Below are 21,190 nucleotides of genomic sequence, written 5' to 3'. Positions count from 1 at the left end.
GAGAGTTGGAGGTTGCTGTGAGTTATGTTGCCACAGCAATCCACCAGGGGTGACAAAGTGAGACTCTGTCTAAATAAATAAATAAAATTTAAAATAAAATAAAATAAAAACTTCGAACTAAAACAATTGAATACAAAATTAAAAAAAAATCTTCAGTTAGTTTTTCTCAATCTTTTTCCAAGTAACATACTCTTCTGCTGTCTTAAGGTTCTTCAAGTTCTATACAGCCTTCTGTGAAAGCATCCTACAGTTTGCTTTATGTCAGGTAGCAGATTTCAGAATCTTCATGAAGACTTGTCTATCCTGACTATGATTGCTTCGTGCCTTCTTTTTCCCTAATTGTTTTTAAATATATACCAGCACTGAGATGATTGTTAGCAGAGATGAAATAATAGGAGGAAAAACAGAGGACTGGCTTTAGCTCGCTGCATAACCTTAGCTGAGTTACTTCCCTTTCTTACATGGCCCTCACTTTTCCCATCTATAAAATGAAAGGGTAATACCATATCATTCCTATATACTTTTCTAATTATAAAATTTGTGATATTTCAGTTAGCTTTTGATTATAATCTTTTACAGTTCCGGAGATAAAGACAGAACTTTTAAAATTTCTAAGACATAGGCTGGGCGAGGCGGCTCATGCCTATAATCCTAGCCCTCTGGGAGGCCAAGCTGGGTGGATTGCTTGAGTTCAGGAGTTTGAGACCAGCCTGAGTAAGAGTGAGACCTCCTCTCTACTTAAAATAGAAGGAACAAAAGTAGCCAGGCATAGTGGTGCTTGCCTGTAGTCCCAGCTACTTGGGAGACTAAGGCAAGAGAATGGCTTGAACCCAGGAGTTTGAGGTTGCTGTGAGCTACAGTGATGCCACAGCAGTCTACCCAGGGCAACAGAGTGGGACTCTGTCTCAAAGAAAAAAGATTTCTAAGATCTTAAAAATTCCTATGCGTTACTTTATTAACTTCATCTACCTCCTGATAGTGATTTATAATATAAATCTTAAAACAAAAAATGTCCTATGTTGGAAGACTGCTGGGAATGATACTAGAGAAATAACAAAAAGCTGGACTGGGAAGGAAGAAAACTTGATAAGGAGGTGGCATGTTTCAAATCCTGGCCACATTAAAGAAAAAGAAAAGAAAGAAAAACAAAAAGTGCCCTGGGCCCTAATCAACAAAGTTATTAGAATTGCACAGGACTAGAATTCAGATCTCCAAATTTCCTAGTTAACACCCTAACATTATACTGTGTTACATCATTTGAAATGTTATATCAATTAATTTTACCTAGAGAATGAAAAATGCATGAAATAATTTTTCATAATTTATTTGGATAGGTTTTTTTAACCACTTAACTTATTTTCTGGCTGCTGGTGCTGTTACTTTGGGAATCGGTTTCTTTGCTTTGGCATCAGCTTTGTGGTTCCTGATTTGCAAACGAAGGTAAGAACGATTAGAATAATAGTTTAACTTTCTAAATTTAAAAATCCAGTGAAATACTTTTTCAAATGGTATTGAACTTAAATAGCTGTGATAGTACTGACTCTGTAATTTGGGGGTTGGTTATAAACCCTTTGGTTGGACAGGGGAGGAGTTACATGTTTTAAATAGCCTGGAAAAAAAAAAGAAGTTCTAGTAAAAGCAATCTTTATACATTAAGATTTTGAGGAATGACAGGAACTATTTTATTTTACTGAAGACATGGGTTTGACTATAACATAAAGGTAGAATTTTTTTAAAAATTTGACTTCCAATTCAGAGATTAAAAACATTATTGAGAGAGGACCAGGTGCTATTGGCTCTCACCTAGAGTCCTAGCACTTTGCGAGGTCACAGTGGGAGGACTAAGACCAGCCTGGGCAACATAGTGAGGCACCATCCTCTAAAAAATTGTTTTTAATTAGCTGGGTGGGGAAGTGCATGCCTTGAGCTTCTTGGTTACTCAGGAGGGTAAGGCAAGATCACTTGAGCCCAGGAGTTCAAGGTTAACAGTGAGCTGTGGCAAAACCACTCCACTCCAGCCTTAAAGAGGCAAGAGTCTCTTTAAGAAAAATCTGTCTCTTTAAGAAAAAAAAAAAGAGAAACTCACTCTTTATTTAGGAGATACTTAGGAAAAGAGCTGACAGAATGCTTTGATATAGACTAAAAGTACTCTCTTAACAGAAACAGAAAAAAAGATGATTTGACACCTAGTTCCTTTCAATGATACAATTTTTTGCTTCTAATTATCTAATCAGTTCTGTGTTTACATTAGCTGATCATTGTAACTCGCTCTTCCCACACACTCTTCTCCTGTTCCTATCACAGCTTATGAATATGTACTACCCATCTGCACACACAAGGCAGAAGCTTATCACTTATTTGTTCTTCCAATGAATTTGTTTGTTTATTTATTTACTTATTTATCTATTTGGTGCTTGCCATTGTTCTAGGTCTTGAGAATATAACTGTGAACAAGTCAAACAATGTTGTCTTTTTTGGGGGACAGAGTCTCACTTTGTTGCCCTCAGTAGAGTGCCATGAAGTCATAGCTCACAGCAACCTCAAATTCTTGGGCTCAAGTGATCCTCTTGCCTCAGGCTCCCAAGCCGCTGGAACTATAGGTGCTAGTCATAGCACAGCCAAAGCACTTTACTATTTTTAGAGACAGGATCTGGCTCTGGCTCAGGCTGGTCTCAAACTCCTGAGTTCAGGCAATCCACCGTCTTTGGCTTCCCAGAGTGCTAGGATTACAGGCATGAGCCACCACACTAGGCCTTCCAACAAGGTTTCTTTTTCATGGATTTGCAGTGCCACTGGCAGGGGAAAGATAATGAACAAAATAGAAAAGGTGGTCAGGGTATGCCTATACACACAGGTTGTTTTAAGTTTAAGACGTTAATTAAAAGAAAGACCTGGACGTATGAAGACCTTGTGCAAGAGCTTCCTTCTTTTTCTTTTTTTCCAAGGCAGAGTCTCACTATGTCACCCTCAGTAGAGTGCTGTAGCGTCACAGCTCACAGCAATCACCAATCCCTGGGCTGAAGTGATTCTCTTGCCTCAGCCTCCCAAGTAGCTGGGACTACAGTTGCCTCCCACAACGCCCAGCTTTTTTTCTTTTTTCTGAGACTAGGTTTCCCTCTGACTCAGGTTGGTCTCAAACTCATGAGCTCAGGCAATCCACCTGCCTCAGCCCCCCAGAGTGCTAGGATTATAGATGTGAGCCACCGTGCCCAGCATACATCTTACTTCTCTGTGATGCCTGGATTTTTATGGAGCAAGAGTGAAAGAAGAGAGACAAGTTAGAAGCTATTGTATACTCTAGATAAGACCTTGTAGTCTTGAACTAACGTGGAAGTAAAGGAGATGAAAAGAAGACGTTGGATAGGTTTTGCATGTAGACCCAGCAGGGCTTGTTAATAGATTGGATGAAAATAGCAGAATTAGTGCTGACACCTAGGTCTTCACTGTAAACCGCTGAAAAGATTATGTTCTATTCAGCTCAGTTAAGCTCAGCCATTCACTGATACGAGAGATGATTAGAGGGGGGAGGAACTTGGGGAAGTGGTAATAAACTAAGGGTTGTGCTTTGCCTGTAAATTGGACATCCAAGTGAAAAGGTCAAATAGGCAGTGGGATATGCACGGACAAACTTCAGGAGACTAGTCAGGGCCGAAGGTTTGATAAATATAGAGAACTGAGCCATACATTTGGATGAGAATAACCGAGGAGATTTCATTGTTGAAAGAGAATGAAACTTACAACTGTCACTGACATTTAGAAATCTGGCAGAAGAACCAAAAGAATCAGTGTCTGAGAAGAATGAAAAGCACAAAGGTGTAGTTTTAAGGAGGTCAAAAATTTTTAAATCTTTCAAGACGGTGGTTGCAGCTATTTTGAAGGTACTTGAGTTGAGAAGGATGGAGGCAGAGTTTGGATTGGGCAACACAGGGGGCATTGGCGACCTTGATGAATAGTTTTGGTGGTGTGAAGGGTTCAGAAACTCACCTTTGAATAATAGCACACGAGAGGTGAGAAAGTTGGGCCAAGTATAGTCATCTCTTTCGAGAATTTTTTTTCTTCGAGAAGGTGCTGATAAATGGAGGAAAATGTGGAATCAAGGAAAGTTTCTCATTTTTTCCTAAAAATGAAAGATATGTCTGATTAACTCAAGCATCTTTTTTCTTCCCCCCACTGAATTTGAACTGTCACTAAGTTCTATTTGTTTGACCTGATAAATGGCTCAAATCTATTCATTTCTCTCTAGGCCACTACCCACTCCAAGTCCTAATTATGCCCGACGTAGACTACTGTGGTAGGAGGTATCACTGGCTCCCGACCTTCACTATCGTCCTCCTTTATTCTTTTCTCCACATTTCAACCAGACATTTTCCAAATGCACATTTGATCCCTATTTTCTTCTTCTTTTTTTTTTTTTTGAGACAGAGCCTCAAGCTATCCCCCTGGGTAGAGTACCGTGGCTTCACAGTTCACAGCAACCTCCAACTCCTGGGCTCAAGCGAGTCTTCTGCCTCAGCCTCCCAAGTAGCTGGGACCACAGGCGCCCACCACAATGCCCGGCTATTTTTTGGTTGCAGCCATCATTGTTGTTTGGCGGGTCCGGGCTGGATTCGAACCCGCCACCTTAGGTGTATGTGGCTGGCGCCTTAGCCACTTGAGCCACAGGCGCCGAGCCTGATCCCTGTTTTCTACTCCACACCCACTAAATACTTTCCATTTTAAGAGATGTTATCTATGTGTTACTTTTCCAAGTTGAATTGAATTACAGTAGCAACGTGCAGTATGACGTTGACTCAAAAGGTGGCGTTAATCAGATGAAGGCTAGTGTCATTATGCGACAAGCATGAACAGGTCAGCTTTTTCTCTTTAAATGCATATACATGTTTTTGGCACCCTGTGTGTGTGTGTGTGTGTGTGTGTGTTTTTGAGACAGAGTCTCTCTCTGTCACCCTGGGTAGAGTGCAGTGGCATCGTCATAGCTCACTGCAACCTCAAACTCCTGAGCTCAAGCCATCCTCCTGCCTCAGCCTCCCAGTAGCCTCCTGACTACAGGTAATCGTCACCACGACCAGCTAATTTTTCTATTTATGGTAGAGCCACAGCCTTGCTGTTGCTCAGGCTGTTCCTTAGCTCCAGAGCTCAAGCAATCTTCCTGCCTTGGCCTCCCAGAGTGCTAAGATTCCAGGTGTGAGCCACAACGCCCAGCCTCTACACCCACTATACTTTGAAGGACTTCTCATGGCTGTCAGGATAAAGACAACATTTTTAAGGACCTGCATGGTCTGCTTGCATTTCCCTTCTTGCTTTTATGTTGCTGCTGCATTGTCCTAATCTGACCATTATGTCTTTGTACTTGACATTCTCTCTGCTTGCATAATCTTACTCTCACATCTTCCCTCTTCCAACACACTCTACCTAAAAACCACTACTTTTTTTTCAGATGCCCTGCTCAAATCATTCCTTCCTCAAGAAAGCCTTCCCTGACCTCTCTAACCAGGTCGATTCCTTTTGTTACAAACACAGTATCAGATAGCACTTCCTTGATAGCACTTTCTATAGTTGTAATTTTTTATTTTTGTGACTATTTTATTAATGTCTTTCTTCTTTCACAGCATTTATGCTCCACGGGAGCAATGACAGTTTCATGAGAATAGCTTTTTCCCCACACCACTGTGTGTACAACACCCAGCATAATGCTTGGTACATATTAAGTACTCAATAAATATTTGTCAGCTCGGCGCCTGTGGCTCAAGCCGCTAAGGCGCCTGCCACATACACCTAAGGTGGCGGGTTCAAATCCCCAGCCCGGGCCGCCAAACAACAATGATGGCTGCAACCAAAAAATGGCCGGGCGTTGTGGTGGGTGCCTGTGGTCCCAGCTACTTGGGAGGCTGAGGCAGGAGACTCGCTTGAGCCCAGGAGTTGGAGGTTGCTGTGAGCGTGATGCCATGGCACTCTACCCAGGGGGACAGCTTGAGGCTCTGTCTCAAAAAAATAAATAAATAAATAAATAAATATTTGTCAAGAAAATTGAATTCAGTGAATGAGTGAATCCTGATTGTTAATACCTCATTAAATAACATGATATGGTCTCTTGAATTAATTTGGAAATTTTCTAGCACCTCTGAAAGAAGAAATGACAATCAACATTATTATTATTAGAGGGAAATTTACAATTGATGGCTCTACATTGACACATCATTGTCACGCATAGTTTATAGTTTGTGCCAGGTTTCACCCTTGGTGTCACACATTCCATGGGTTTGAACAGATGTTTAATGATGTCTGTCTACCAGTATAGTATCATACAGAGTATTTTTACTGCCCTAAAAATCCTCTGTGCTCTATCTACTCGTCCTTCCCTCCCCTAAACCCTGGCAACCACTGACCTGTTCATTGTCTCTGTAGTTTTGCCTTTTCCAGAATATTATATAGTTGGAATCATACAGTACGTAGCCTTTTAAGGTTGGCTTTTTTCACTTAGTAGTATACATTTAAGTTTCCTCCGTGTCTTTCTTTCTTTTTTTTTTGAGACAGAGCCTCAAGCTGTCCCCCTGGGTAAAATGCAGTGGCATCACAGCTCATAGCAACCTCCAACTCCTGGGCTAAAGCAGTTCTCCTGCCTCAGCCTTTCAAGTAGCTGGAACTACAGGCGCCTGCCACAACGCCTGGCTATTTTTTGGCTGCAGCTGTCATTGTTGTTTGGTGGGCCCAGGCTGGATTCGAACTCACCAGCTCAAGTGTTTGTGGCTGGTGCCTTAGCCACTTGAGCCACAGATGCCGAGCCACCTCCATGTCTTTTCATGGCTTTATGGCTCACATCTTTTTAATACTGAATAATATTTCATTGTGTGAAAGCATTATTTATTTATTTATTTATTAGACAGAGTCTCACTTTGTTGCTCTCAGTAGAGTGCTATCGTGTCACAGCTCACAGCAACCTCAAACTATTGGGCTTAAGTGATTCTCTTGCTTCAGCCTCCCAAGTAGCTGGGACTATAGGCACCCACCACAACACTGGGCTATTTTGTTGTTGTTGTTGTCATTGTTGTTTAGCAGGCCCAGACCAAATTCGAACCAGCCCGCCTCAGCCTATGTGGTTGGTGCCCTGACCACTGAGCTATAGGCTCCAAGCCAGCATTATTTTTATTTGAAACTGTATTCCCTTATAATTGTCTGTCTTTGATCAGCTGAGGTTTTACTGGTGCTTTATTATTTTTAACTCTCTTATTTATTTGTGGCTGCATGGATAAAGAAAGAAAGATCACAGTTATTCTATTGTAAGTCATTAGTTTTAAGTCTTGCTTTTAGTCGGAGATATTATTAGGTATCAAGATTGACCAATGACTTTCATTTTATTTAATTTTCTTCACCATTAAACTCAAATTTATGAAAGGGCTAATTAACATTAAAGTCTGTTTTCTCACAACCAAAGGAAGTACATCAGAGATTCCTGCTTAATATTCAAACTCAATGGCTTGGCTCCCACAACACAATGGTTACGGCGCCAGCCACATACACCGAGGCTAGTGAGTTCGAACCCAGCCTGGGTCTTCCAAACAACAATGACCACTTCAACAGCAACAAAAGTAGCTGGGCATTGTGGTGGGCACATGTAATCCCAGCTACTTGGGAGGCTGAGGCAAGAGAATTGCTTAAGCCTAAGAGTTTGAGGCTGCTGTGAGCTGTGATGCCATAGCATTCTATCAAGGGTTACATAATGAGACCCTGTCTCAAAAAAAAAAAAAAAAATTAAAACTGAAAATATTAACCCTGCAAATTAGCTTAATTTACATTTTATGAATTAAGTAAGTAGCTTAATTTATATTCTATAAATAAAATAGTATTGAAATTGAACATATGAGAAGGGAACATGTAAATTGATTTGTGCTTTTTAAAATAAATATACTGGCAGGGTATGGTGGCTCATACCTGTAATCCCAGCACTCCAGGAAGCTGAGGCAGGAAAACTGCCGAGGGGGAGGATTGAGATGAGCCTGGACAATATAATGAGACCCTGGCTCTACAAAAATTTAAAAGTTAGCTGGCTGTGGTGGCACATGCTTGTAGTCCCAGCTACTGGGCAGGCCAAACCAGTAGAATTGCTTGAGTCCAGTAATCTGTGGCTGTAGTAAGTTACGATTGGGTCACTCCATTCCCACCTAGGTGACAGAGTGAGACCCTGTCACTAAGGAAAACTACATATATTTATGTATATGCACACAGTAATATATTACAATTTTGAAACTTTATGTATAAATATTGAGAGCAATAATTTTAATTGGTTTATAATCTAATTCATGTTTAATAATATTCAAATATTTTTTCAGAGAATTATTTCAAAATTCCAAATCTAAAGCAACCGATGAGAGATGCAGTCCAAGACCATCAAAGTCGAAGATTAAATCTGAATCTCAGTGCGTTTTTATTTCTCGAAATTTTCATACTGGAACATTTCCATCTCAGGTAGGGTAATATAACAATCTTTTAAAATAATTTGATGCCATGTCATTAGCACAGTTGTCTTAAAATTTGGGAATCTGCTGTGACTTTTTAGTTGCAGGGCCATAATATGGAGCTAACTTGAAATCGCCTGGAGTGTATACAGTAGGAAAACTGAAAAACGAAATGAAAATATGCCTCCTCCTACAGATGCTTCTCCATCTCTCTAGTGCAAGAGATTACCCTCCACGTACTGGGATTGCCATCGGGAAGATAAATGGCCCAACAAAAACTGAAACCAAAATTACCAGGCCTGTCAAAGGAAGAAGATGTGGAGATAGAAACTCCGATAACCTAACCGTGCCAACTAAATGAAATTAAATTCACTTTGGCAAGAACGTCATAAGCCCTTATTATATTCCAAGCTCTGGGTCCCCCTATTGGGGATAGTAAGACATGGCCTCTACCTTCAAGGGGCTTGTATAGACCAAGTGAGAAAGGCAGAAACATCATTAACTTTGTGTAATGTGGCAAAAGTCAAAACAGTGTTTTATGAATAAAGCAAAACAAGGCAGAGACCAGCAAAAATTTAAGACTATGATAATAGCTAAGCAAAAGAAAAAGCTCTCTTAAAGCGTTAATAGATAGTGAGTGGCAAACTGACAGGTCGGCAAGGTCTCACTATACATCTTGAGTATTGAACTTGAGTTGAACTCAGTGTTCGGCCATTTGTTTAATAAATATTTATTGAGTGCCTGCCATATGGCAGCGCTAGCTTTGCCACTGAGGCTGTATAAATAAATAAGATGTAAGCTGAGCCCCAAGTGAGCCCAAAATCAGCAGAGAAGGAAAACGTACAAACTAATGATTACTCCATGGTGTAATAAGAGCTCACAGAGTCCAAGTGATATGGACGAGGGAGCCTGAATGGAGGAGGGCTTCACAGGGAAGATGTTTAGAACTGGGCTTTGAGAAATGAATAGAAGTTTTTCAGGAGTAAAGAGAACACAGGTTGTTTCATGTTCAAAGGCTGATAGTTCAGTAAAATTGTTATGTCGCTTAGAGCCTGTGATTCATAGAAAAGAGTGATAGGAAAAAGACGCTGGAGATGTGATTGTAATGAACGCCATTGGCACCCTAAGGATTTTGGATTTTACCCCATGTGCTATACTGACCCCCTGGAGGTATTATGGGAACGTAGTCAAGAGCAAGGTCTGAGAGCCAGATGGCACAGCTTTGAGTTCTGGCTCTACCTCAACTAGCTGTGTAATCTTAGGCAAGTTACCTAATTCTGTGTCTCAGTTTCCTCATGTGCAAAACGAGAATAATTTCACCTCTGCAGAGTTGTCATGGGATTAAATGAATTACTATTTGAAAAAAGCATTGAGAATTGTCCCTGGCCACATCATGAGTAGAAGGTTTTAAGCAGGTGGATATAAATAACAAATTAATTCTGCAGGTTGTTAGCCTTGACTTTCAAATGAAGAATAGTTGGAAATAGAGGCTGCACTGCAGAGAAACAAATGTTTCTATTCATTTAATATTAAGTTTTTAGCACCCATCACATGCCAGGCATTATGCTAGGTACTAATGATATAATAAAAGCCATCGTATTTAGAGATGTATATACACAAATGCACAATTACAAAACTTCATGAGTGCAATTTAATTAGGTTATTATTCATTCAACAAATATGTAATAAGTACTTATGGGCCAGACATTGTTCTAGACCACTGAGAATTTGGTGGTGAACCAGGGGGATAACAGTCCCTAGTTTTATGAAATTTATAGTGAAGTGGGAGAGAGAAACAATGTGTAAATAAATACACAGTGTTATTCAGAATTCTTTTTATTTTATTTATTTATTTATTTATTTTTTTGAGACGGAGCCTCAAGCTATCCCCCTGGGTAGAGTGCCATGGCATTACAGCTCACAGCAACCTCCAACTCCTGGGCTCAAGCGAGTCTCCTGCCTCCGCCTCCCAAGTAGCTGGGACCACAGGCACCCACCACAACGCCTGGCCATTTTTTGGTTGCAGCCGTCATTGTTGTTTGGCGGGCCTGGGCTGGGGATTCGAACCTGCCACCTTAGGTGTATGTGGCTGGCGCCTTAGCCGCTTGAGCCACAGGCGCCGAGCCAGACTTCTCTTTAAAATCACCAACATATATATATATATGTTGTATACATGAACAATACGATGTTTTGAAATACGTATGCATCGTGGAATGGCTAAATTGAGCTAAAAGTTGCATTACTTCACGTATTTGTCCTTTCTTTGTGGTGAGAACACTTGAAATCCCTCTTCACCTGGCATGGTGGTTCACACCTGTAATCCTAGCACTTTGGGAGGCTAAGGCAGGAGGGTTGCTTGAGGCAAGGAGTTCAAGACCAGCCTGAGCAAGAATGAGAACCCCCATCTCTACTAAAAACAAAAATTAGCCAGCTGTCATAGCGCATGCCTGAAGTCCCAGCTCCTTGGAAGGCTGAGGCAAAAGGATAGCTTGAGCTTAGGAGTTTGGAGTTGCATGAATTATGATTAGGTTACTGCATCTAGCCTGGAAGACAGAACAAGAACTTGTCTAAAAAAAAAAAAAAAACTCTCATAGCATTTTTCAACACCACAATACATTGTTATTAATAGTCACTGTGTTATACAATAGATCGTTTGAATTTATTCCTCCTAACTGAAGTTTTGTGTTCTTTGGCCAGTATCTCCCCACCTACCCTGCCACCCCCAGTTCCCATTAACCACCGTTCTACTCTCTGCTTCTATGAGTTCAATTCTTGTAGATTCCCCATGAATGAAATCATGTGGTATCTGTCGTTCTGTGCCTGGCTTATTTCACGTAACATAATGTCCTCCAGGTTCATCTGTGTGGTCACAAATGACAGGATTTCCTTCTTTTGTAAGGTTGTTATGCAGGATTCTTGAAAGTCATTGATAGGAACTCCATTCAAACTAGAATAAGAAAGAAAAAAAGGAGAGTAAGGTAGGGCTGCCCTCAGCCACAGAAGCATTCCTTCACGTTGTCCCTCATTTTTCTGGCCTCTCTCTCTGATGCTCTAATTCCTACACACAGACTTCTATGTGGCAGGACTTCTAAGAGGTTAAAAATTATAACAAAAAATTTGGCTTAATATAATAAGCCATATTTTTTGGCAAATAAGAGATTTGATTAGAGATTTTTTCATTTACTGTGAAATATGACAAATAGAAGAATCTACACACACTGATTAAATAATAATAAGTAGAATGTTTTATACGTACCACCCAGAATAAGAAATAGAATACTACCTGCATCTCTGATGTATCCTGAGTCTTGTATGTCTCTCTCACTCCCATCCCACTCTCCACTAAAGGAATCACTATCCTGTAATTACAGTCAACCATTTCCTTATTTTTCGGTAAATTTTATAGATTTCTGAACAAGATATTATTAAATTGTATGTGTTTGGACTCTATGTCTAACTTCCCATCTGAGATTCATGTAGGCTGATGCACATAGCGGCGGTGTCTAATTTTTACTGTTATGTGGCATTCCATTGTCTGGATATATCCAGTTTTGTGTGGTGGACATTTGGGATGTCTTCAGTTATTTTTCTAGAAAATGTCGATAGGGAATACACTTAAAAGAGGAACTACTGAGTCATGAGAGAAGTGCATGTTCACCATTATTAGATAATTCCAAGGCCAGGCGCAGTGGCTCATGCCTCTAATCCTCTGGGAGGCTGAGGCGGGTGGATTGCTTGAGCTCAGAAGTTGAGAGCAGCCTGAGCAAGAGCAAGACACTGTCTCTGCAAAAAATTAAAAAAAATTAGCAGGGCGTCATGCTGGGTGCCTGTAGTCCCAGGTACTAGGAAAGCTGAGGCAACAGGATTGCTTGACCCAGGAATTTGAGGTTGAGCAATGACACCACAGCACTCTCCTCAGGGTACAGTGAGACTCTGTTTAAAAAAAAAAAAAGAAAAAGAGGCTGAGTGCCCATAGCTCAGTGGTTAGGGTGCTGGCCATGTGCCCAGGGGCTGGTCGGTTTGAACCCGACCCAGGTCTGCTAAACAAAAACAAACGAACAAACAAACAAACAAAAAATAGCCAGGCGTTGTGGTGGGTGCCTGTAGTCCCAGCTACTCAGGAGGCTGAGGCAAGAGAATTGCTTGAGCCTAAGAGTTTGAGGTTGCTGTGAGCTACAATGCCACAGCATCTACAGAGGATGCTATAGATGTCCTCTGTCCCAGAGGAGGACAAAGTAAGACTCTGTCTCAATAAAAAAGAAAAAAGGAAAGAAAAGAAAAGAAAAGAAAAACTCTGGGAGGCTGAGGTGGGAGGATCGCTGGAGCTCAAAAATTCAAGACCAGCCTGAGCAAGAGTAAGACCCTATCTCTACTAAAAACAGAAAAATAAGCTGGGCATCGAGGTGGGTGCCTGTATCCCAGCTACTGGGGAGGGAGGCTTATGCAAGAGGATCAGCTAAGCCCAAGAGTTTGAGGTTGCTGTGAACTATAATGCCACAGAACTCTACCCAGAGCCACAAGAGTGAGACTGTCTCAAAAAAAAAAAAGATAATTCCAAATTGTTTTCCAAAGTATCCATATCAATATATGTTCATGTGCATAAGTGCACGGATTACTCCATATATTTAACAACTATTGATATCTTTAGGCTTCTAAATTTTTGATACTCAATACATGGGTAGTATAGCTCAGGAGTGAGGGAGGCCAGTGGGCCTCCCAGGGCCGCCATGCCCTTCTTCCTGGGCCTGGCAAGTATGCGGGGTTCCAGTCCCAGAGGATCCAAGATCTGTTGGGAGCAGCCAGAGTGGCCTCAGCAGAGCACTGCCGTCAGAAGAGAGGGACTGTGGTGGGCTGGCAAGGTGGCCTAAGGCTGAGGCCTGACCACATGGAGGAGACTGGGAGTCCCATGCAGGCCCCAGGCACCTGCCTGGCTGTACATGGCCGAGTGGTCTCAGATGCTTTTGCCCCACTGGCCAAGCCGGTGGCCATCTCAGCTGCAGCACCCATCATGGCAGGGAGAGAAAGCTTCCTGAGAGTGAAGGGGCAGCCTTCACAGAGTGGGTGGCCGTGGGAGGGCTGTGCGATCTGCACATTTACTTATCAGTGGAGCGTGAGTGCTCCCCAGCTGTGTCTCTCCCAACTGAGAGCTGGCCACTGTCTTGAGGGTCATGTTCCCAAAAGTTTGGATCAAAAATGTGAGCGCATATTTCACAGGAGAGCACATTATACAGATTAAAATATAGTGTGTATATATATACATTTAAGCAATACTTAAAACGGGTAAAGAACACTTATCATCTAAGAAAATTGACTGTCCCTTTCCAGTCAATTCCTTTACATATCCCAGGTATCAACTTCTAATTTCTATCAATATTACTTAGTTTTATCTGTTCCTAAATTTCATATTAATAGAATCATATATATATATATCTCTCTTTTGCCTGGCGTTTTTTACTTCCTACAAGCTTTGAGGGTTCACATGTGTTATGGTGTGTATTAAAACTGTGCTCTCTCCATTGTAGTGTTCCATTGTGTGAGTACAAAACATTTTGTTTATGTATTCTTGTGTTTTGCCATTTGGATTGTTTTCAGGGTTTTTTGTTTGTTTGTTTGTTTGTTTGTTTGTTTTGAGACAGAGTCTTCCTGTGTCACCCTCAGTAGAGTACTATGGTCTCATAGCTCACAGCAACTTCAAACTCTTGGGCTCAAGAGACCCTCTTGCCTCAGCCTCCCAAGTAACTGGAACTACAGATCCCTACCATAACACTGCAGCTAGTTTTCTTATTTTTAGTAGAGACAGGGGTCTCACTCTTGCTCAGGCTGGTCTAAGACTCTGAGCTCACACAATCTACCATCTTCAGCCTCCTCAAGTGCTAGGATTACAAGTGTGAGCCACCACGCCTGGCTTGTTTTCAGTTTTTGACTATTATGAATAAGGCTGCTCTAAATATTTATGTACTTTTAATGAACCTATATTTTCATTATTCTTGCATAAGTATGAGCAAGGCACTGCCAGGGCTTGTGTACACCTATGTGTAACTTTGTGAGAAACTCCCGAACAGGTTTCCAAAGTGATTGTACTCCCAATCAGCATTCCCCATCCGCGACAAGTGAAAGTTCCAGGTGTTCCACATCCTTGTCAACATTTGATGGTGTTTAATATTTTTGATTTTAGCCATTTAAATGAATATGTAATGGTATTTAAATATGCTTTTAGGGCCAGGTGCGGTGGCTCACACTTGTAATCTTAGCACTCTGGGAGGCCGAGGTGGGTGGATTGCCTGAACTCACTGGTTTGAAACCAGCCTGAGCCAGAGCAAGACCCCATCTCTTTTTCTTTTTTTCCTTTTTTTAAATTTTTGTTGTTGTTGAGGCAGAGTCCCACCCTATGCCCTAAGCAGAGTGCAATGGCATTGTAGCTCCCTAGAACCTCAGACTCAGGCTATGAGCATCCTGCTGCCTCAGCCTCCAAGGCCACTGGGATTACAGGTGTTAGACGCATAGCCCGGCTGGGTTTTTCAACTTTTTTCATGAGTCAGGGGTCTCACTCTGGCTCAGACAAGCCTCAAACTCCTGAGCCTCAGTCTCCCACAGTGCTGGGATTAAAGGCATGAGCCACCGCGCCCAGAGAGACCTCATCTCTTAAAAAAAAAAAAAAATAGCCAGGCGTTGTGGCTGGCACCTATAGTCCCATCCACTTGGGAGGCTGAGACAAGAGAATGACTTAACCCCAAGAGTTTGAGGTAACTATGAGCTCTGAGGCCATGGCACTCCACTCAGGGTGACAAAGTGAGACTCTGGCTCAAAAAACAAACAAATAAATAAGTAAATATGTTTTTAAGCCAGTTGTGGTGGCTCACACTTGTATTTGCAGCACTTTGTGAGGCCAAGGCAGCTTAATTGCTTGGGCCCAGGAGTTCAAGACCAGTCTGGACAACACAGCAAGACTCCATCTCTACACAAATTTTTAAAATTTAGCCAGGTGTTATGGCATGCTCCTATAGTCCCAGCTGCTCAAGAGGCTGAGGCAGGAGGATCTCTTGAGCCCAGGAGTTTGAGATTGGAGTGAGCTATGGAGCTGTGATCATGTCACTGTACTCCAGTCTGGGCAACAGAGAAAAACTCTGGCCCTAAAAAAATTAGTAAATAAACAAATATGCTTTTTTTTTTTTGAGACAGTGTCTCACTCTATTGCCCTGGGTAGAGTGCGTGGTGTCATAGCTCACACCAACTTCAAACTCCTGGTCTCAAGTGTCCTCTTGCCTGAGTCTCCCAAGTAACTGGGACTACAGTTGCTCACCACAATGCCCAATTGATTTTTCTATTTTTAGTAGAGATGGGGTCACTCTTGCCCAGGCTGGTCTCAAAATCCTGAGCTCAGGTGATCCCCTGGCCTCAGCTTCCCAGAATGGTAGAATTCAGGCAGGAGCTACCACGTCTGGCCCATCAATATGCTTTTAATTTACATTTCTTGATGAATAAAGATGCTGAGCAGCGTTTTGCATACTCATCAGTCAGTCGTGTGTGTGTGTGTGTGTGTGTGTGTGTGTATTTTTCCTTTGTAACTTTTCTGTTCAAATCTTTTGCCCACTTTTCAAATTGGATTTTGGTTTAGTTTTGTTTGCTTTTCACTTAGTTTAGCTTTGTTTCAGATTAGTACAAGAGTACATACAACTAGGTGACATGGTCTGCATGTGTTAGGTAAAGTCCCACTTGCAGTTGAGCCCTTCACCCAGGAGGTGTGCCATGTCCCCCTACCTTGTACCGGGTAGGTGAGAGCTTACCACGTCCCCCCTCCCTCCTCTCCCTGCCTCCTCCTTCTTCTTGAATCTAAATGTGTTTTTCTCTCCTGTGGGCATGTAGTTGTTCATTTACTAGTTTCATAATATTTTGTTTGCTTTTTTAGTTAATGACTTGTAGGACGTCTTAACACAATGTGGATCTAAGTCTGTTGTCTCTGTTGTCAAATATGTATATTATGGACATTTTGTCCCAGACTCTGGCTCTTCTGTTCATTTTGATAGTTATATCATTTGATCAGCAGAAAGGTTTAATATTGATGAAGTCTAATCTGTGACTTTTTTTATTTTAATAAAGATTTCTATGTTGTCTAGCAAATAGACAATATTCTTGCAATGTTACCTTCCTAACATTGTGAAAATATTCCCCTGTGTTCCCTGTAAGATGCACTATGGTGTCGTGTTTTATGTATAGGTCTGTGAAGTAGAAATAAAGGGTTTTTTTTTCCCCTGAAAATAATCACTGTTTCCATAAAATTTTGTTTAGGTTCGGTGGCTGTAGCACAGTGGTTACAGTGCCAGCCACATGCACTGAGGTTGGCAGGTTCGAACCCAGCCCAGGCCAGCTAAGCAACAATGACCATGGCAACAAGAAAATAGCCAGGCATTGTGGTGGGCGCCTGTAGTTCCAGCTACTTGGGAGGCTGAGGCAAGAGCATCACGTAAGCCCAAGAGTTTGAGGTTGATGTGAGCTGTGACGCGACAGCACTCTATGGAGGGCAACATAGTGAGACTCTGTCTCAAAAAAAAATTTTTTTTTCTTTAAAAGGCTTCTCTTTCTCCATTGAACTAATTTGCCACTTTAGTGGCAAATAGACCAGACATCTGCTGGTCTATTTCTTAAACTTTGTATTCTTTTGAGTGAACTTAAATAATACCATACTGTCCTCATCATTGTTATAGTGAGTCGTGGAATCAGGGATTTTAAGTTCTTCTATAATATACTCATATTTGTTTAATAATGTTTTGGCTATTCTACATACTTTGTTTTTCCATATTACTAAGAAAAGAGATTGTCTACTTCTACAAAAAAACCTTCTTGAATTTTTCTTGGACTAGCACTGAATCTATTATATAGATCAATTTAAAGAGAAAATTTTAAGGCGGCACCTGTGGCTCAGTGAGTAGGGCATCAGCCCCATATACTGAAGGTGGCGGGGTCAAACCTGGCCCCTGCCAAACTGCAACAAAAAGTAGCCAGGTGTTCTGGCGGGCACCTGTCATCCCAGCTACTCGGGAGGGTGAGGCAAGAGAATCTCCTAAGCTCGAGAGTTGGAGGTTACTGTGAGCTGTGATGCCATAGCGCTCTACCAAGGGCAATAAAGTGAGACTCTAAAAAAGAAAAAAAGTTTTTAAAAACATTGACTCTTCTAATCTATGAATATGGTATTACTCTACTATTATTGATAGCTCTTTTAATTTAAATTTATTTCTTAAAATCTTAAAAATTTTATATCATAATTTTCAGTATAGAGATCTTTCACATTATTTGTTAGATTTTTAATAGGTATTTTTAAAATTGTAAGTAGTATTGATTTTAAAGTTTCATTTTCCTATGGTCCATTGCTAGAGAATAGAAATACAATTAATTTTTTTTTATATTCTTATTCTGAAAGAATTATAGAAGTTGCAAACAAATTACAAAGATGTCCTATGTATCCATCCCCCAATTTCTGCAAGATGACATCTTATATAGAAGTATACTTTGTGAAAAATATACTTTAGGCTGGGCATGGCAGCTCATGCCTGTAATCCTAGTCCTCTAGGAGGATAAAGCAGGAGGATCCCTTGAGCTCAGGAGTTCAACACCAGCCCAAGCAATAGCAAAACTGCTTCACTACTAAAAATAGAAAAAACTTGGGTAGTACCTGTGGCTCAGTGAGTAGGGCACTGGCCCCATATACCGAGGATGGTAGGTTCAAACCCGGCCCTGGCCAAACTGCAACAAAAAATAGCTGGGCATTGTGGTGGGTGCCTGTAGTCCCAGCTACTTGGGAGGCTGAGGCAAGAGAATCGTCTAAGCCCAAGAGCTGGAGGTTGCTGTGAGCTGTGATGCCATAGCACTCTACCGAGGGTGACAAAGTGAGACTCTGTCTAAAAAAAAAAAATAGGAAAAACTAGCTGGGCATTGTGGTGGGAGCATATAGTCCCAGCTACTCAGAATGCTGAGGCAGCAGGATTTCTAGAGCCCAGGAGTTTGAGGTTGCTCTGAGCTAGGCTGACACCATGGCCCTCTAGCCTGAGCAACAGAGTGAGACTCAGTCCAAACTAATAATAATAATAAAATAATTATATATATATATACACACATATATATATATCTGTGTGTGTATACATACATACGTATACCTGTACACACACACTTTACTACACTTTATACTTTACCAGAAGTATACTTTATCAAGATCAGGAAGATGGGTGGTGCCTGTGGCTCAGTGAGTAGGGCCCTGGCCCCATATACCGAGGGTGGCGGGTTCAAACCCAGCCCCAGTCAAACTGCAACAAAAAATAGGTGGGTGTTGTGGCAGGTGCCTATAGTCCCAGCTACTTGGGAGGCTGAGGCAAGAGAATTGCCTAAGTCCAGAAGTTGGAGGTTGCTGTGAACTGTGACACTATGGCACTCTACCAAGGGCAATAAAGTGAGACTCTGTCTCTACATTAAAAAAAAAAGACCAGGAAGTTTATATTGTACATTATGTTAACTAGTCCATAGACTTTACTCAGATTTTACCAGTTTTTGCATGTACTCATTTTTTGTTGTCTTGGGGTATAATTCTTTTATATTTTATCATATATATAGATTTGTATAACCATAACCTCAATCAACATATAGAATGATTCATCACCACAAAGAACTCCCTCATGCTACCCTTTATATACACTCCCTCCCTTCTTTTCCTTTTTTTTTTCTTTTTGAGACAGAGTCTCACTTTGTCACCCTTGGTAGAGTGTGGTGCCATCATAGCTCACAGCAACCTCAAACTCTACAGCTCAAGCAATTCTCTAGCCTCAGCCTTCCAAGTAGGTGGGACCATAGGCACCTGCCACAACAACTGGCTATTTTTAGAGACACAGTCTCCCTCTGGCTCAGGCTGGTCTTGAACCTGTGAGCTCAGGCAATCCACCCCCCTCAGCCTCCCAGAGTGTTGGCATGAGCCACCACACCTGGCCTCCCTGCTTTTCCTTAGCCCTTGGCAACCACTGATCTGTTGTCCATCATCATTTCCAGAATGTTATATAAATGGGGTCTTATGGTTTTATTATTGAGTGGTAAGAACTCAATTTATTTTTTATTTTTTTCCAGACAGAGTCTCAAGCTGTCACCCTTGGTGCCATGGTGTCACAGCACACAGCAACCTCAAATTCTCGGGCTAAAGTAATTTTCTTGCCTCGGCCTCCCAAGTAGGGGACCACAGGTGCCCACCACAACACCCAGCTATTTTATTGTTGTTGTTGTTGTAGTTGTCATTGTTGTTTTAGCTGGCCTGGGCTAGGTTCGAACAAGCCAGCCTGTTGTATGTGGTTGATGCCCTAACCACTGAGCTACAGGTGCTGCCCAAGCTCAATTTATATTCTCAATATAAGTCACCCGTTCAATATATGATTTGCAAAAATTTTCTTCTATGTTATGGGTTGTGTTTTACTTTCTGACGTCCTTTGAGGAACAAAAATTTTAAATTTGCATGAGTCCTATTTATCTGTCTTTTTGTTACATATAGTTTTGGTGCCATATCTGAAAAGATCATTGCAGACTTGGTGGCTTACGTTTTCAATCCCAGCACTTTGGGAGGCCAAGGTGGGAGGGTTGATTGAGACCAGGAGTTCAAGGTTCCAGTGAGCTACAATCATACCATTGCACTCTGGTCTGGGCAACAGAGCAAGACCCTGTCTTAAAATAAAATAAAATAACCATTGCCTAACTTAAAGTTACAAAGATTTATGCCTGTGTTTTCATAATTTTTAGCTGTTACATTTAAGTACTTGATGTGTTTTGAGTTAGTTTTTGAGTATAATGTGAGATATATGTTCGGCTTTATTCATTTATATGTGAAGTATCTAGTTGTCCCAACACCATTTGAAGAAAAGTCCATTCTTTCCCTCATCCTATTGTCTTGGCACACTTCTCAGAAATCAGCTGGCCTATAAATATGAGCACTTATTTCTGGACTTTCAGTTCTATTCCTCTCGTATATATGTCTCTCCTTAAACCAGTACCACACTGTTTTGATTACTGTAGCTTTGTAGTAAATTTTGATATCCAGAAGGGGGACTACTCCAGTTTTGTTCTTCTTCTTTTTTTTTTTTTTGCAGTTTTTGGCTAGGGCTGGGTTTGAACCCACTACCTCTGGCATATGGGGTCAGCGCCTTACTCCTCTGAGCCACAGGCACCACCCTTGTTCTTCTTTTCAAGATTGTTCTGACTGTTATACTTTTACATTCATATGTTTGATCAATTTTTAATTAATTCAAAGGTATGAGGTTTAGGTCAAGGTTTATTTGGGGGATTATAGATGTCTAATTGTTTCAGCATTATTTGTTACAAAGCAAACAAATTGAATTGCTTTGCACCTATGAATTGCTTTTGCCATTCTCTTCCCATCTGTGGTAGTCTCTCTTCCTCCTCCCTTCTCCATTTCAGTCAGTAGTGAGAACAACTGTAAATGTCTTCTCTCTTATAAAGGGTTTGTCACTTTCTACAGCTTATTTTTTTTAAACATGATTATTAGGCTTATTCATGTTGTTTAGGTAATTAGGGTAAGAGCAATGATCTTTTACAACTTTCTACATATAAATCTAAAGTAGGGCCAGGCATAATGGCTCACACCTGTAATCCTAGCACTCTGGGAGATCAAGGCAGGTGGATTGCCTGAGCTCATAAGTTTGAGAGCAGACTGAGCAAGAGCCAAGACTTCTCTAAAAATAGCTGGGCATTGTCAC

The 21,190-nt window shown here is 41.2% G+C and overlaps 1 protein-coding gene across 1 annotated transcript in view; it reads left to right on the top strand.

Annotated features, from left to right (window-relative positions):
• CUNH1orf185 (chromosome unknown C1orf185 homolog) overlaps positions 1-21,190 on the top strand; it is a 37,043-nt gene that overhangs the window by 2,493 nt on the left and 13,360 nt on the right. The window contains exons 2-3 of the mRNA XM_012811464.1: positions 1,335-1,440; positions 8,328-8,463. Of these exons, the coding sequence (XP_012666918.1) occupies positions 1,335-1,440; positions 8,328-8,463 (242 nt within the window). The remainder of the gene's footprint in view (positions 1-1,334; positions 1,441-8,327; positions 8,464-21,190) is intronic.

This window comes from Otolemur garnettii, unplaced genomic scaffold (genome assembly GCF_000181295.1).
Source record: "Otolemur garnettii isolate 467f Iridium unplaced genomic scaffold, OtoGar3 scaffold00159, whole genome shotgun sequence".
NCBI lineage: Eukaryota > Metazoa > Chordata > Mammalia > Primates > Galagidae > Otolemur > Otolemur garnettii.
Note: the sequence above shows the minus strand (reverse complement) of the source record. Positions and strands in the feature narration are given on the sequence as shown.